The sequence below is a fragment of the Ursus maritimus genome, unplaced genomic scaffold (genome assembly GCF_017311325.1).
Source record: "Ursus maritimus isolate PB19 unplaced genomic scaffold, ASM1731132v1 scaffold_13, whole genome shotgun sequence".
NCBI classification, from domain to species: domain Eukaryota; kingdom Metazoa; phylum Chordata; class Mammalia; order Carnivora; family Ursidae; genus Ursus; species Ursus maritimus.
In genome coordinates, this window is record NW_024423675.1 from 56122036 (window position 1) to 56139565 (window position 17530).

Consider the following 17530-nt stretch of genomic DNA (forward strand, 5'->3'; position numbering starts at 1 on the left):
TTTATTTGTATTTTATTTTTTAGATTCCATATATAAGTGAAATCATTTGGTATTTGTCTTCCTATGTCTGACTTATTTCACTCAGCATAATACCCTTAAGGTGCATCCACGATGTTACAAATTACAGGATTTCCTTCTTTTTTATGGCAGTAGAATTCCACTATATCTACCACGTCTTTATCTATTTATCCATCAATGGACCTGTACGTCGCTTCCATATCTTGGCTATTGAATGAACAATGAACATAAGGGCACATACATCTCTTCAAATTAGTGTCTTCATTTTATTTGAATAAATATTCAGAAGTAGAATAGCTGGATCACATAGTAGTTCTATTTTTAAGTTTTTGAGGAGCCTCCCTACTATGTCTTATAGTGCTGCACCAATTTACATTCCAGCCAACAGTGCACAGTCCACATCCTCTTCAATGCTTCCTGCTGCTTATATTTTTGATAATAGCCATTCTGATAGGTGTGAAGTGTTACCTCACTGTGGTTTTGATTTGCATTTCCCTGATAATTAGTGATACCGAGCATCTTTTCATGTGCCTGTTGGCCAGCTATATGTCTTCTTTGGAGAAGTGTCTACTTAGATTATCAACTCACTTCTTATCAGATTATTGGTTTGTTTTTGTTTGAGTTCTTCATATATTTTGGATGTTAACCCTTTAGTAGATATATGGTGTGCAGATATTTTCTCCCATTCAGTATGTTATCTTTTCATTTTGTTGATAGTTTTCTTTGCTGTGTAGAAGCTTTTTAGTTTGGTATGGTTCCACTTGTTGATTTTTGCTTCTACTGCCTTTGTTTTTAGAGTCAGACCAAAAAATTCATCACCAAAATTGATGTCAAAGAGCTTACTGGCTATGTTTTCTTTTACTTTTATGGTTTTAGATCTTACATTCAAATCTTTAATCCATTTTGAGTTAATTTTTGTGCATGATATTATAAGATAGTAGTCTAGTTTCATTCTTTTGCATGTGGCTGTCCAGTTTTCTCAACACCATTTATTGAAGAGACTGTTCTTTCCCCATGGTATATTCTTGGCTACTTTTAAAATAATTGAATATGTATGCATGTTTTTATTTCTAGGCTCTCTGTTCTTATTTATTTATTTATTTATTTGACAGAGAGAGAGACAGTCAGCGAGAGAGGGAACACAAGCAGGGGGAGTGGGAGAGGAAGAAGCAGGCCCATAGCGGAGGAGCCTGATGTGGGGCTCAATCCCTTAACGCCGGGATCACGCCCTGAGCCGAAGGCAGACGCTTAATGACTGCACCACCCAGGCGCCCCTTCTGTTCTTCTTTCTTAAGATTGCTTTGGCTATTTGGGGTCTTTTGTGGTTTCATGTGAAGTTTAGAATTATGTGTTCTAGTTCTGTGAAAGATGCCATTGGGATTTTGGTAGAGATTACATTGAATATGTAGATTGCTTTGGATAGCGTGGACATTTTCACAATATTAATTCTTACCATCCATGAGCATGGATATCATTCTGTTTGTTTCTACTTCCATTTCTTTTGTTGGTGTCTTATAGTTTTCAGAGTACTGGTCTTTCATCTCCTTGGTTAAATTTATTCCTAGGAACTTTATTTTTGATGCAATTGTAAATGAGAGTGCTTTCTTAATTTTTCTTTCTGGTAGTTTGTTATAGAAGCATAACAGATTTCTGAATTTTGACTTTGTATTCTGCACCTTTACTGAATTCATTTGTTCTAACGTTAGGTTTTTTGGTGGAGATTTTAGTATTTTTTGTGTATAGTATCAAGTCATCTGCAAATAGTGACAGTTTTACTTCATTTCCAATTTAGATGTCTTTTATTTCCGTTTCTTGCCTAATTACTATGGCTAGAACTTTCAATACCATATTGAAAGAAAGTAGCAAGAGTGGGCTTTCTTGTTTTCTTTCTGATCTTAGAGAAAAATCTTTCAACTTTTCACTGTTGAGTATGATGTTACCTGTGGGTTTGTCATATGGCCTTTATTATGTTGAGGTACTTTCCCTCTATACACACTTTGTTGAATGTTTTTATCATAAATGGATTTTGAATTTTGTCAAATGCTTTTTCTGCATCTATTGAGATGATCATATGATTTTTATTCTTCATTTTGTTAGTGTATGTATCACATTGATTGATTTGCAGATGTTAAATCATCCTTGCATCCCTGAAATAAATTGACTTTATCATGGTGGATAATCCTTTTAATGTATTATTGAATTTGCTAATATTTTGTTGAGTATATTGTATCTCTGTTTATCAGAGATATTAGCCTGCAGTTTTTTTTTCTGTGTGTGTGTGTGTGTGTGTGTGTGTGTGTGTGTGTGTGTGATGTCTTTGATTTTGGTATCAGGGTGATGCTGGCCTCATAAAATGAGTTTGGGAGCATTCCCTCCTCTTCAATTTTTTTGGAGGATTTTGAGAACGGTATGTATTAAATCTTTGGCTGTTCGGTAGAATTCACTAGTGAAACCATCTCATCCTGGGCTTTTGTTTGTTGTGAGTTTTTTGATACCAATTCAATCTCCTTACTAGTAATTGGTCTATTCAGATTCCCTATTTGTTCATGATTTAATCTTGGAAGATTGTGTTTCCAGGGATTTATCTATTTTTTTCTAGATTGTCCAATTTTTTGGCACTTAATTATCCCTAGCAGTCTCATGATCTTTGTATTTCTGTGTCATCAGTTTTAACTTGGCTTTCGTTTTTGATTGTATGTATTTGTGCCCTCTCTCTCTCTCTCTCTCTCTTTTTTTTTTTTTTTTTGGTGAATTTAGCTAGAGGTTTGTCAATTTTGTCTGTCTTTTGAAGGAAGCAGCTCTTAGTTTCATTAGTCTTTTTTATTTGTTTCAGTTTTTATTTCATTTACTTCTGCTCTCATCTTAATTATTTCTTTCCTCTTAATAACATTGGGCTTCATTTGTTCTTCTTTTCTCTAGTTTCCTTAGGTGTGAAGTTAGATTGCTTATCTGAGACTTTTCTTACTTCTTGAGGTAGGCCTGTATTGCTATGAACTTCCTTTTTAGAACTGCTTTTGCTGCATCCCAGAGATTTTGAACTGCTGTATTTCTGTTTTCATTCATCTCAAGGCATTTTATTTCTTCCCTGACCCATTGGTTCTTTGGTAGCATGATGTTTAATCTCCACGTATTTGTGATTTTTTCCAGTTTTCTTATTCTACTTCATCTCTAGTTTTGTACCACTGTGGTCAGAAAAGATGCTTGGTATGATTTCAGTCTTCTCAAGTTTACCGAGACTTGTTCTGTGGCCTAAAAAGTGATCTGTCTTGGAGAATGTTCCATGTGCACTTGAGAAGAATGTGTATTCTGCTACTCTTGGGTGGAATGCTCTGTATATATCCATTCCATCCATCTGGTCTAACATGACGTTTAAGGCTGGTCTTTCCTTACTGATTTTCTGTCTGGATGCTATATTCGTTGATGTAAGTGGGTTGCTAAAGTCCCCTACTATTATTGTATTGCTCCCTTAGGTCTGTTAATATCAGCTTTACATATTTTGGCCCTCCTATTTTGGGTGCATAAATATTTACAAATGTCATATTCTCTTGTTAGGTTAACTCTTTTATTGTTATGTAATACCCTTCTTTGTCTTTTGTTAAAGTTTTTATCTTACACTCTGTATTTTCTGATTAAGTACAGCTACACCCACTTTCTTTTTGTTTCTGCTTGCATGGAATATCTTTTTTCATCCCTTTTCCTTCAGTCTCTGTATGTCCTTATATCTGAAATATACTCTTACATGAAAACATATCCTATCTTAAAAGCCCATGACTTTCAAGGCAAATATTCAGTGTATAGAACTTAAGAAGGCCTTAGAGACCATATCCCTTGGATAAGCAGTGGAGAAGAGATGATGAATTGGAAAAAGAAACAATAGTACATGTAAGAGGTGATCAAGAAGTCTGTGGGAAACCTCTGGAGATGATGTCAGTCCAAGACAGAAGACAAGAACGCTACAGTAATTTTTATATGTACTTTTCACAAAATGCATTTCTTAATATGCCACAAAATTATTTAAAAATGTATAGGGGCAATAACACAATATTTCATTGGTGTCGACTGTTTTATATTAGTTGATTCTAATTTTGTTGATAGGCGGCTTAAGTCTGTTCTATGTATCGCTACTAGTTATATTGCTTTTGTACCTTTACGCTCGCACTGAAGTCATTTCAACTAACTGTGTAGTTGGAAAGCTTACGTCATACATTCAGTTGGCTGCATCAAGCGAATAAATTATTTAATAATTTTGAGAAAAAGTATCCCATTTAAGCTTCCCTTTCTATACAGCCAGCTTGCTTACTGGACTTTCTGTGTACAGTCTTGTAAAATCTTCATGACGAAATTTTTATTTATAGTAGGCTTAATTCATTAGTACATTCAAGAAAAAAAATCCTTCATCGTTTGGGACTGTCCCACACCTTGTAGGACATCCAACAGGTCTCTCCCACTAAGTGGCTGGAGCAACCACGAACTATCCCAACACCCCGCAAGGGGACAGTACGATCCCCAAGAAGTGCGGTCATAGGTAAAGCACAGACCAAATGGAGCGCTCGTCAAACTGTCAGTCCCGAAGGCACTTCTCAGCAGATGAGCTCTTCTCTTACTTTAGGGTTAAAGGCCTGACAGCTGACCTGCGGATTAATCACTGGGTGAACAAGATAGAGAGAGAAGTCCCTTTTGATGCAAGTGGAGTGGCAGCTTGCTGGCCCTGACTACTTACCCCTGTGGACTCGAGGAGTTTTCTCTGCTACTTTTCCCCTTTGAGTCTTTTTTTTTTTTTTAATTTGGTCAAACTGCCATAGAGTGAAGGATTCTCCCAGAGTCTACTGTCACATTCTTCCTTTTGGAAAAGAAAACATGTGTCCTTGTTTGAAGGATTTGTCCTGAAGCATCTGCTAAGCCATGAGCCGTGGCTCTTCTCATCTCCTTCGGAATAGTCAGATGTGCCTGCCAGTGCAGGTCAGTGGTTGGTGGTTCTAGTGTTTCCTTCTGGGCACAACCACACGCGTACACACGCTCAGTGTCCATGCCTGCACTCCTCCAGATTCTGGAAGACTCCATTATCTGGACAAGTGACGGAGGTAGAGGGGGATGCCTATGGGGTGGAGAGAGAAGAGGAAGAAGGAAGAGTGAGAGGATCCAAGCAGAATGGGAGGAGAGAGAGAGTGGAATCAAGAGTCGGTGAGAGCAAGAGAGCGAGAAAGATTGAATTGAGATCTCTTCTATATGGGGGGGTTCTTGTGGCTTTGCTCCCCATTCTTTTCTCCCACCAGATTTCTCCATAGGCTCTTCCTGCATCTCCCGATGTTGGCCAAGATTCAGAATATGTAGAAGCTCGGATTTGCTAATAACACTTCAAGACTGGATAATGACATCCAGATTGTTTTTTTCCATCTTGGGGATTTGGAGCAGCTCTGAGAGTTGCAAAGCCAGCCTTGTTGCAAGAATATTTCTGAAGGCCCTCACTGTCTGATCACTGGCTCTGGGCTGCTGGGCACAGTGGTGCAGCCGTCCAGGGTGGCAGAGACCACCTGGGATATGGAAATTACCAGCAGCCCAGTTTTGCATTTGCCGGGGCATCTGAGCCTTCTGGGAATTTGGATTTCTGTTGTTTCTCACAAAGGTCTCCTTAGGGGCAACAGGGAGCAAACATGGACCACATTTTGCTAGAAAAGCCCAAAAGGATGATGGCTGCTGTTGTCAATTATTGGCATTTCAACAGGACTGAATTTTTGTTTCGGAGTATATTTACACAGCTAGGAAGCAACTGTTGACAAGGATGAAATGATAAGTTGTATTGGTGCCAAAACAGGACTAGAAAAACAGGCTTGTTCTGAGAATGGCCTGCAGCCCAGGAGTTAGTGTTAAGAAAATTCTTTCTCCACAGGCAATATCTGTACTTAAAACATTAACACTTAAACTAAGGCTTGGAGTCCCTATTAAGTAACGTAGTGCACGCACACAGTAGGTCTTTAATGAAAGCTGCCAAAGGAAGGAATCCATGTGTGGACGCACAAGGAGGAAGAGCAAGTGTGGCTGGGGGTCACCTTGAAACTGCTTGCTCCTCGTGTCTTTGGTTCCCTTGACCAGAACGGGATTATCGGTGAATGAGGTCAGCATCCCCAGTGGTGACAAAAAAGAAATTGGTAGAAAATGCATCATCCACGTTGGGTTAACTCAGTGCGGTGGCCTGGGCGGGTTCCCAGGACACGCAGCCAGATGCAAGGCCTCCGGGAGATGAGGCTCGGATGTGTGTGACGACAGAGGGAAGTGAGGGGTAGGGCCAGAGGAGCTTGGAGGTACCTCCAACCCACTGGTGCACCACTTTCCTGCTATCCATCTTCTCCAGGCTGACCCCAAGGCCACTGGACAGTTGCCCATTTTTCTAACGGACAGTTCTTTCTCTAGCAACAGTTCACATGGAACATAGGTAAAGGAATCCAGCAATTTCTTTCTTATTTCACAGCCTGTCTGTTGCTTACTCATTCTGTGGTCTATTTGCTTTGGACAAAAGTGCCTCTGGGGACCAAAAGCTACATTATTCTATTCAACTGCATGTAAGCCAAGATCCTGACCATCCTGGTTTTGTTGTTGCTGTTCTGTTTGTTTTAAAGCTTAGCCATTTTCCATTCTGGGCAATTACAACTCTGTTTACTATGACTGCCGCCGTGGAGGTATTTTTCCCATCCCCAGCCTACGGGCTGTGCCGTGAGCAGTGACTTGTCACCACATTACCAGTACAGAGTCAGGGAGTCATAGACCTGGGGGCCTTAACTTGAAGGTACCAGTGAGGAACAGGAGGGGAGAGGAGGAGAAGAAATCTTTTTAGAGCGGGCCAGTGGACTCAACAGATGTTAAGACCAAAAAAAGCGTTGCTAAATACAGGATGCATCACCCGGAGAAAAACACAGCGTCATCTGCACCCTGTAACTGGTAGATGAGGCAGAGTGGAGCTCATTTCTGGAGTGTCTTGATAGGAAATCCATCCTTGTGGGCCCACGATAAGACTGATCCATCCTGTCCTCCTCTTGCTCTGAATACTTCCCACCTCTTTCTCACTCACCTTCCTCTGGTGTTTGGGCTGAGTCCACAACCCAAATAGATTCTTTCAGTTACAAGGGACAGAAACCCTACCCACACGCTCTTAAGCAAAAAGGGAATTTTGGGATTCATGTGTTACAAAGGATATTATAGAAGTTCCAAGGTCAAAGGAAAACAATGGAAGAGTAGGACCTTGTGACTGGAGCCAGGATTTCCCCCTGCCCCGGCCCCCCACTGCCACGTACTCACCTCTGCATACCGTTGCTCCGCTCAGTTCTGCCGAGGGGAGCCCCCCACAGGCAGGGGGGGCCACTACTTGAAAGCTGTATATTCTCACCCTCTAAGTTTAGCAACCTAGAGGGGAAAATTTCTGTCTCACCACTTCCATATACAATCCCAGAAAAAGCTCTGTATGTCTAGCTCCGGGCTAATTCCGTCCCAGAGAATAAAGTGACTTGATTGCCTAATTTCTTTTTTTTATTTAAAGATTTTATTTATTTATTTGACAGAGATAGAGACAGCCAGCAAGAGAGGGAACACAAGCAGGGGGAGTGGGAGAGGAAGAAGCAGGCTCCCAGCAGAGGAGCCTGATGTGGGGCTCGATCCCAGAACGCCAGGATCCCGCCCTGAGCCGAAGGCGGATGCTTAACAACTGAGCCACCCAGGCGCCCCCTGATTGTCTAATTTCTGTCCTGAGTCTACATATGGCCCAGGAAGTAGGGTCTATTACCACAAGAAAGGCAAGAGTGGTGGTGGGGGGGACCCAAAAACCAAACATGCCTGGCAGTGAAAAACAGTGGTTCCCAGGGTCCTCTCCACCCCCACATCATAAACCTTTCAGCTGAGGATGAAAAGGCCCTAAGCCTGACCTGAAACATAACAGCAAATGAGATCCTACCTGGAAAGATGACCTGTCAATCACTGCACGAATCGTTCTCACTCCGTGTGCATCTTACCAGAGTGACACATGTCTCCGGAGAGTCTCCGTGATAATGACCAGATGTGGAGTCAGCACGTGGGGCTTCATTCCCAGCCTGCTTTGTCCTGAGGAGTTTTCTTAGCAGGTTACTGCATCTGTCTGCCCTTGAGTTTCTTCCTGAGAAAAGGAATAATAATGCCTCTCTCACGGGGTTGTTGTCAGCGTTAATGGGATAGTTTGTGTTGGTGTCAGACCTGACAGAGAGTGGGTGACTAATGGAACCATTATGGCCGCAAGGCAAACCGTGCTTTTCCTGGGAGTCTTGATGACAAATCCTGGAAATTGGCTCCCAGACAGGAGGCCAGCTGGGTTTCTCAGCGCTCTCAGACGTGTATATTGATTAGGAATTTTGTAGAGATCAAATGGGTCCCGAAGGTCCCCATTGCTGTGGGGGCGGGGGGAGACGCTGGCTGGGTGTTCTATCCCACGCAACTGCCGGTCTCCTAGACCTTATCCTCTGAGTTTCTCTGTCTCACTCTCTCTCTGCACATTCAGGAGTGTACACATTCCTGTCCAGTACCCTGAAGTCTCTGGAAGAGAAGGACCACATCCACCGTGTCTTGGACAAGATCACAGACACCCTGATCCATCTGATGGCCAAAGCAGGCCTCACTCTGCAGCAGCAGCACCGGCGCCTGGCCCAGCTCCTCCTCATCCTCTCCCACATCAGGCACATGAGGTGAGGCACCTCAGGTTCCCCCAGGAGCGCCATGATGAACGCGAGCCCTCAAACATGTTACCTCCGGGCCGGAAAGGGCTGATGCCTGAGTGCGGGTAGCCCACTTGGCGTAGTTCCTGGCCCATGAGAAGCATAGATGCTGTGGGAGGGCAGAGGAGGGAAGAACGAAATCTCTCTAGGGCCTGGGCAGGCGTTGGTGAGTTTTCTTAGAGGAAGTGACATTTGCCCGCAGTTGGAAGCCCACGCAAGATGTCATGGGGGGAGGGGCGTGCAGTGTGTGGGTTGAGGGAAGATGGCAATGTTTGGTTGTTCACTTTGTCCTACCGATCAAGGCCCGTCTATGAGCACAACTATCCTCTGAAGGCTCTGGGCACATCCGTTATGGTTCCTGCGTCATACTTCCCCTACATACACTTAGAAATTCTGAGAGAACCTCAGTGCCTACACTTCATGCCTCATGGAGAGTGAACAGTGATTCCTCCATTCCTCTCGGATCCCTTCTTGCCACCCCTCATTGCCGCTACCCGCATCCAAGCCATCATTCCTTCTGGATTTCTGCAGTGGCCACCTAACGCACCTCCCTGCCTGCAGTCTTGACCCTTCCTAACCCGTTCTCCACACCAGAGCCAGAGCGACCATCTAATACCACATCTACTCACGTCATTCCTTTATTTAAAACCCTGAAATAGCTTCCCATTGCTTTAGGCCCTTGAGTTTGCTTGTATAACTTCTGTGGTCTAGTCGCTACTTAGCTTTCTAGGGCTTCCTAAGAGTCTGAGCTCTGGCCATAAATAACTGTTCTCCGAGTCATGGGCGAGCTGCAGATTGGCTAGCAGCTCTGTCCATCCCCACTGGGTTCACTCCCACATCTGTGGGACAGCTGATGGAGGCCGGGCACAGCTCGGAGACTCCAGGTTGGCCAGGGGACTCTGCTGCCCTGTGTCTTTTAGCCTCCTTGTACCCGCAGGGTAACTGGGACATACTTTTCTCATAGTGATGGCAGAAGTACAAGAAAGCAAGCCTGTAACGGCAAGTGCATTGTCATCTTTTAGTTGAGTCACATCGACGAATGTTCCACTGGCCAAGAAGTCACATAATGAGGCTTAAAGTCAAGATCAGGGGCACGAGGCACAGGGAATGAATTTTTGTGAACAGTAAGCTAATCCATCATGCTTAGATGTTCTTTTCAGGAAGCATCTCCTAACCCTTCACCCTGTTGGGATTTGCACCCTGTTCTTCCTGATTGCTGCTGCCCATTTTATTTTTCTCTCTGCCCCAATTAGACCGTAAGCTCTGTGAGGCAGTTACCACAACCCACCTTGGGTAATCTGTGCACCCAATGCCACCTAGCATAGGGTTTGGCACATAGGAACCACTCAATAGACCTTTTGTATAGGAGTTAAGGAAGGATATTAGCAAAGGAAAAGGAGCCTTTCTGTGCCAAAAGGAGAAAGTGGTCTCATTTCCATTTCAAATAGTCATGTAAAGTGGCTGGCCAGAGGCTTGGTGGACACTCTTCCCATGAACAGAACTCACCCTGCGGGGGAGAGATAAAGGGGAGAAAAAAGAGAAAGAAAAAATTCTTTAGGAAGGCCATAAAAATGAGGTAAAGTGATGATAATAGGGGTCGGGCACCCCGTGTGATGAGGTCTACTTGACCTTGGGCTTACACCCACACCCAGGAATGAAAATGAAATTTCTTTTCTTAGTGGCTGTGAGGGAAGGGCCAAAGTGTCTGGAGGGCTTAATTTTTAAGGAGCTTTCAAACCTGGAGATTATGCATTAAGTGGCAAGGAGCTTGTCCCTTCAGAGTCCCAGGAGTCACCCTCTCTAGAGAGAAGCTTGAATATTGGTAGCTTCTTGAGAAAATAAATGTATCTTTCTTTCTCTGTATCCCTTCGCAGTCCCATATATGACGTCTTACATGTCATGTAGGCTCACAACGTTATTGCAGAGTGAATGAATATGAGAGTAAACAAATGAATGAGAAATTACTTGAATATTTTCCCTATCTTATGAATTCAAAATTCCCATTTGATGACTTCCACTTGGCAAAGTTTGAGAAAGAGTGGTTTTGGTCTCTGTTCTCAGAGATTCCCTACGTATCTGGACTCACCTTGGCCAGGTAGAGTGGGGGGTTGCATTCAGAGTACATATTTCCAGTCCTTTCCCATCTGTTTATTTTTATGAATATTACAAAGAGGGAAGCAGGGAATGTGTCAGAATAACAATCCTCTACCAGATTTCCTGGCTAAGAGAGTGACCTTCCCCTTGATGAAATGTATTAGCTTTTACTCTGGGCTAGGAATTTCAAAGATGTCATAGAAACAATATTGCCGATGAAGGTTTTTATTTGTTGGTAGGAATTGCTGGATTTTCAAATCTGTCATCTGCTTTTCAGCAGTAGCAAGCCTAATTAGTTAATATCCCAATATATCTGCACCAAATTTATAGGCTTCTGGTAGTTCTATTAGCAACGTATGGTGGAGGGCAGCCGCAGTGAGAGGGCTCTCAAGAGTTTGTTTGAATTGTGTGAAAAGCTGGAGAGAAGCTGCTGTTCTATTGAAAGCTGTGAGCATTTTCTCTCTGTCTCACTAGGGCACATGCGTGCACACACACACACACACACACACACACACACACTAATGTTTTGGTGCCTTATTACAGCCAGTCTCAATCACAGAACTCTGTTTTATTAAGCTTGGCCCCAGCCATATGTTGTTACTCAGAGAACTTAACACCAGATTTCGTGTGACTATAAATGTGATTCATTAGATTGCACGAGAGCAAGACAGTGTGAGATCCAGCCGGCATTGAACATGAACAGCATTTTAAATGAAAAACAAGCAAGCAAACAAACAAAAAACCCCACTTAGATACGTAATTAGGTTGTGGTGTTGTAAGACCTGAATAGTCTGATGCTGTGTTTTCATGGCACATCTCCAACTTGTGCTGACTCTTCCCCTACCAAAAATTGCAAATATTTTCCAGGACACTCTTTTGGTCCCGTCTCCTCATGATACATAATTCTTTCTAAAAAATCTCAAGATTGGTAAGAGCTGTTCTATATTTTTTCCACTGGGTATGGTGGGGAAAGAGCAGAGTTGTGCCTGGGGGAAGACAGGGGAGGGCAGAGCTTAAAAGAAGAAATGCCATCTGCATACCTTTCCCTGTGTCCATTTGCCCCATATGGTCTGAGCATCTGGCACAGTCTTGGCACAGCTGTCGGCCTGCAGGGTGGGCAGATCACTGCCCCGCAGGAAGCTTGCCCCGTGTGCGCTGGTGTGTGCGAGTGTGGCAAGAATAAGCCTGCGCGTGTCCGGAGAGGAGTTTGAGGTTGTCCTAGCACTGGGAGGAAAACAGTACATGCAAGAGGACAGCTGAAGCCACAGGGCCTTGAGGTCACTGCGACTATGGCAGCCAAAGGCCTTTCAGAGGAGGCGGCATTTGACAGTTTGGGGAAAGAGCCCCCAGGCAGAGCAGGCAGCAAGGGCAGACACCTGTGTCTGGAAGTCAAGAGCTCAGTTTCTTCAAGCTCTTTCTTAAAAAGCTCAGTTTTGGTTTTCTTTCTAGCACAGAAGCCAGCACGACTGAAGAGCATGAGCTAGGGGAGAAAGGCAGGAGGAGCTCTCAGAGGTCGACAGAAGCCCATCAGTTAGACCTTGTAACGCATGGAAAGAAATTGAGATTTTTCTTCTGATTAAATGGCAAACACCTGGAAGGTCTGAAGCAAGGGACATTCTTGAACTGTTCCCCGCATTTTAAAAAACTCCCTCCTACGCAGCTGTCTCGTCTCCGTTCTCTTTCTAGATGTAATGCTAAGAGAGGGCAAGGAAGTCACCTGCAGAGTGAATCCTGAAATGGCTCTTTAAACAGGGAGAAAGGTGCGCAGGCAGGTGTCTTTGGAGTTACCCTTACTTCTCCTTCCGAGGCGGTGCCACGCGCTTGAACTGGGGATGCTCTAAAGCCGTCCTCTTTGTGTCCCCCCCCCGCCCCGCCCCGCAGTAACAAAGGCATGGAGCATCTGTACAGCATGAAGTGCAAGAACGTGGTGCCGCTCTACGACCTGCTGCTGGAGATGCTGGACGCCCACCGCCTGCACGCCCCGGCCAGCCGAGGGGGCGCGCCCGTGGAGGAGATGAACCAGAGCCAGCTGGCCACCACCGGCTCCACTTCGTCACATTCCTTGCAAGCATATTATATCACCGAGGAGCCAGGGAGTTTCCCCACCACGGTGTGAGAGCTCCCAGGCTACCCCGAGGTCCTGAGAATCCCTGCGGCCTTTTCCCCACGTCCTACATCACCATAGCAGAGGTCTGCTCCTGCGCACACTCCAGCATGCACCCGCCACTGTGGCTTTCTAATATGAGTGGCCGTTTGTTCGCTTGCTCAGTTCTTAGTGGCACGCCTTCTCTTGGGAACAGCCAGAGGGATTCCAGGGCTAAATTCTTTGACTCTCTCTCTCTCCCTTTGCTACATTACTAAGCATGAGGATTCTGTAGCTTTTCATGACTGAACTCAGTCTATGAGCTGGGACTCAGGTGACTGTGCATTTAAGCTACTTGTTGAGACCCAGACCTGGAGAGTGGACATTTCATCTCTGTGAAGTGCTTTTTAATGGATCTAAGAAAAAGCCACAGGAAAGGCTTGAAAGTGGCTCCTTTAATTGCTGACTTGGAGAAAGCTGGGTCAGGGGTTCATTATGGCATCATCTTGTGTTCCTATAGTAACATATCATTTTATTCAAGCAATACCTTAAAGCTTTTGCTCTGTTGCATGGCCGGAGCTGAATACTGAGTGAGCGTCTCTGCATTTGCCCTATAGGAGTACAAGATGCCCACAGAGAAGGAAGGTCCCCTAATTGTCAAAACTTTGTCAACTTAATACACTGCACCTTCAGATTTGCTGAATGTTCTTCCACTGGTTTTTGAGAACACTGTGTACCGGTCATGGGTTCCGGTTAATTCTTGCTTCCCATGGACCTATGGAAAACAGCAAGTTGATCCCACTTAAGTCACCTCCACATAGACCAGTTTCCTTTTAAGGGATAAATTACTGGGGTTTGTTTTTTGTTTTCATTTTATGAAAGAAAGCCTTCTTCCCCCAGGACTTGCCCTAAATCAGCTTCAGGACCTAGTCTCATGTGGGCTCACACTCACCAGCAGAGGGCGCTCTGCTTGGATCGTCCTGGTGTGTCAGTTACACAGAGGGTGAATTATCACACGTAGTAGTGCCCAGCATATGACCAAGGGCAGTTTAAATCAGTGGCCACCCTGGTGATACTTTTAGCCCTGGGGCACTTGGGTCAATAGTAAATGTGCATGATTATTGTAAATATTAGAGAACAGGAAGAAAGTAGGGTAGAAACAGGATAAAACTGAGAGGCTCACTGTGGCACTGCCACTGGCTGTAGCTCTATCCAGGAGTGCCCCTGGCAGGCCCTGTGTGCAGTGTGGGGCAGCCCTTCTCGCCGCCCTGATTGGAAGGAGTAGCGGTAGACAGCTGTGTTCCTACAGTTGGCCCAGCACACTGTTGGGTGGGCTGGAGGGCGAGGACTGGAGGCTTGCTACTCGGGCTGCCTAGGACCTGGTCAGACTCCGTGCTCTTGGTCGTTTAGAGCTCATCCGAAAACCAGGGTTTGGCCTTGGGGAAAAAACTTCCCCCAAAGCTCATTTCAGTAAACTTCATAAGCCAAGTGAGATTAGCATTGGGCCATAGGAATCCTTTGACCTACAGGCGAAACAAGAAAGGCTCAGTCCAGCCGCAGGACAGCCTTCCCTAGGCCTTTGCTTCTCCAGAGCAGCTAGGGTTTATCTCTTCTTCTCAGCCAAAAAGTAAGCTTGGTTTCCTCCAGTGACCTCATTGCCTACAGTTCAAACCCCACTGAGAGGTGATGTGCTAGCCAGCAACCCAGGCAAGCTTCTAGGGCTTCTCTTGGGATGCCTGTTTCAAAAAGTGGGTTTCATTCATTCTTGATTACTTAGTGAGTGAGCACCAAAGGACTGGGAACCTGGGAGGGCCAAAAAATAAAAAAGTTTTTTTCATATATGTGCATCTGAATTTAGAGGCAATTTTGTGTGTCTGCAAGTAAGAATATATTTAGAACATAATTCTTTTGTTGTTCTGTTTAAGAAGCACCTTATATAGTATAATATATATTTTTTTTGAAATTGCAATGCTTGTTTATCAGACAATTGAATGTAGTAATTCCGTTCTGGATTTAATTTGACTGGGTTAAACATGAAAACCAACGGAAAATATTTAGTTTTTTTGTATAGCTACCTTGTCATGTATGCAGTCATTGATGCCTAGGGCCTGGTGATTATTCATTTAAATGAAGATCACATTTCATATCAACTTTTATATCCACAGTAGACAAAATAGCACTAATCCAGATGCCTATTGTTGGATATCGAATGATAGACAATCTTATGTAGCAGAGATTATGCCTGCAAAGGAAAATTATTCAGGGCAGCTAATTTTGCTTTACCAAAATATCAGTAGTAATATTTTTGGACAGTACCTAATGGGTCAGTGGGTTCTTTTTAATGTTTATACTTAGATTTTCTTTTAAAAAAATAAAAACAGACAAAAAAATTCTAGTACTATAGATGATGTAATACCAGCTAAATCCAAACAATAATGAAGTGGAGGGTTTTACATTATTCATCTAATGTGTTTGTATTCATGTTAAAGATACTACTACATTTGAAATGGGCAGAGAACACCAGATGGTTGGAATGTTAGCCCAGGAAAATTCAAATAATTTTAGAAATCTCTTTTTATTATTTGAAGTGCCACTAATGGACAGCTGACACTTTGCAGCTGATACTGCTGTTGGGGGTAGGGAACATATTGTATCTCCCCCCCCCCACCCCCTCCACTCTGAGGCAATTTAAGTTTTGAAAGATACAATCAACCTGGGGGTTAGGGTAGGGTGGGGAAGTAGGTTCAGGAATTTTGAGAGTGGTAAATACAGTAATAAGAGCCTTGCAGGTATTTTGAGGCAGATGGATACTGGCACCTGGGGTATGCACCAGGCTTCTGTATTCCTCTCATGCCCTGTGAACTACGAATGACCACCATTTCTAAAATGGCAGCTGGAGTTCTATGGAAGAGCAAGCATCATCCGCGGTACAGTCTAAAGAATAGCTAGTGGTCTGTGTTTCTTTTGGCCATTGCCTAGCTCCAGGCCTGCGGTCATGATTCTGGAATGCTGTCATGCAACCATCAGAGAGGCTAGTTCATCCAAAGAGAAGACCCTACAGAGGTTGCAAAATCCAGCCCCAAAGGAAGTGGAGTCATTGGTTAGTTTCCTCTGAACCTTGTAAGGCTGTCTAACCACGCCATATGCCCTCCTTTTCGGGGCTGAACTAATAAGGGACTTCCTGATAATTTACTCTTGATCACATTAAGGTGTTCTCGCATTAAAATCTTATACACTGAAATGGCCATAGATTTAGGCTGTTGGTTTAGAGTACCCCTACATGAAACCGATTCCAAATCCCTTCCTATTCATACTTTCCCACTCTGAGATGGACTGTGGATGCCGGGAATGATCACTAGGACCGTAGTAATATCTACTCTTCACAGGCAAATCTGCTTTGGGAAACTCGTTATTTGGAAGGCAGATAGAGTCGTCTAGTAGTGTGTGAGGCAATCCTGCTTCCCTTCGGTGCAAGGCTTGGGAGGATGACCAGATTACACGGCACGCTCCCGAGGTGGACTCCCTGAAAACGTACTCTCAACTGGAGCAAATGTATTAAACTGTGGTCCCAAATACTCATCTTTTCACTAGTGTGATTCCTCTGTTTCTAACTGCATCTTCTTTTCATTTGGATTAAAGTGAGTGTGGCCTCTTTCTATGTTGTTTATAATGGTTTTCTAAGTAGCCGCTGCCTCTATTATGGCACTTCGATTTTGCACTGTCTTTGAGAGATTCAAGAAAAATTTCTATTCTTTTTTTCTTTTTTGCATCCAAATGTGCCTGAACTTTTTAAATATGTAAATGCTGCCATGTTCCAAACCCATCTTTAGTGTGTGTGTCCAGAGCTGTGTACCCTGGAAACAACATACAGCCCCATGAGCAGGTGCCTGACATGTGGACCCCTTTGCATTCACAGAGAGGTCATTGGTCATAGAGACTTGAATTAATAAGTGACATTATGCCAGTTTATGTTCTCTCACAGCTTATAAACAATGCTTTTTGTGCACAACATACTCTTCAACGTAGAGCTCTTGTTTTATGGGAAAAGGCTTATACGCCAAATTGTGTCTGATGGCTTAATATGCCTTTTCGCTGATGCGTACTATTACTGATGTGATTCCGTTTTGTTGCGGCTTTGCTTTGTTTAATGAAACACACTTGTAAACCTCTTTTGCACCTTTAAAAAGTAAGGAGTCCAGCGGGATGCTCAAAGCACCTGTAAACAATTTCTCACTCTGTTTGATGTTCAAATAAAAAATTAAATGACAACTTGCTCGGTTTCTGTAAACTCCCTTCTTGCTAATGGCTCACCACTGACGGCCTCGAATCAAGGTGCTGGAACGCAGTGAATCCGGGCGATCACTCTGATGCCAGGCTCCTTTCCCCCGGGCACAGGGGGAAGTGTGTGGACATTGGAGGCAGGCAGACCTGGCCTCCCTTCTTGGCGCCACCACATACAAGGTTTGTGATCGTTGGCAATGACTTTTTCAGAGCCTCCGCTTCCTCAGCAACAAAATGGTGACAGTAACACCTAATTCACAGGGTGGTTGTGAGGATTATATGAGGTGCTCTTTAAAATAGTAGTTTTCTAATGGCTAACCCTCTC

At 43.9% G+C, this 17530-nt stretch overlaps 1 protein-coding gene across 1 annotated transcript in view; it reads left to right on the forward strand.

Moving 5' to 3' along the window:
• Window positions 1-17193, forward strand: part of ESR1 (estrogen receptor 1) — a 263070-nt gene extending 245877 nt beyond the window's left edge. Inside the window, exons 8-9 of the mRNA XM_040627968.1 lie at window positions 8534-8717; window positions 12723-17193. Coding sequence (XP_040483902.1) covers window positions 8534-8717; window positions 12723-12957 — 419 coding nt within the window. The 3' untranslated portion in view covers window positions 12958-17193. The remainder of the gene's footprint in view (window positions 1-8533; window positions 8718-12722) is intronic.
• The last annotated feature ends 337 nt before the right edge of the window (window positions 17194-17530 follow it).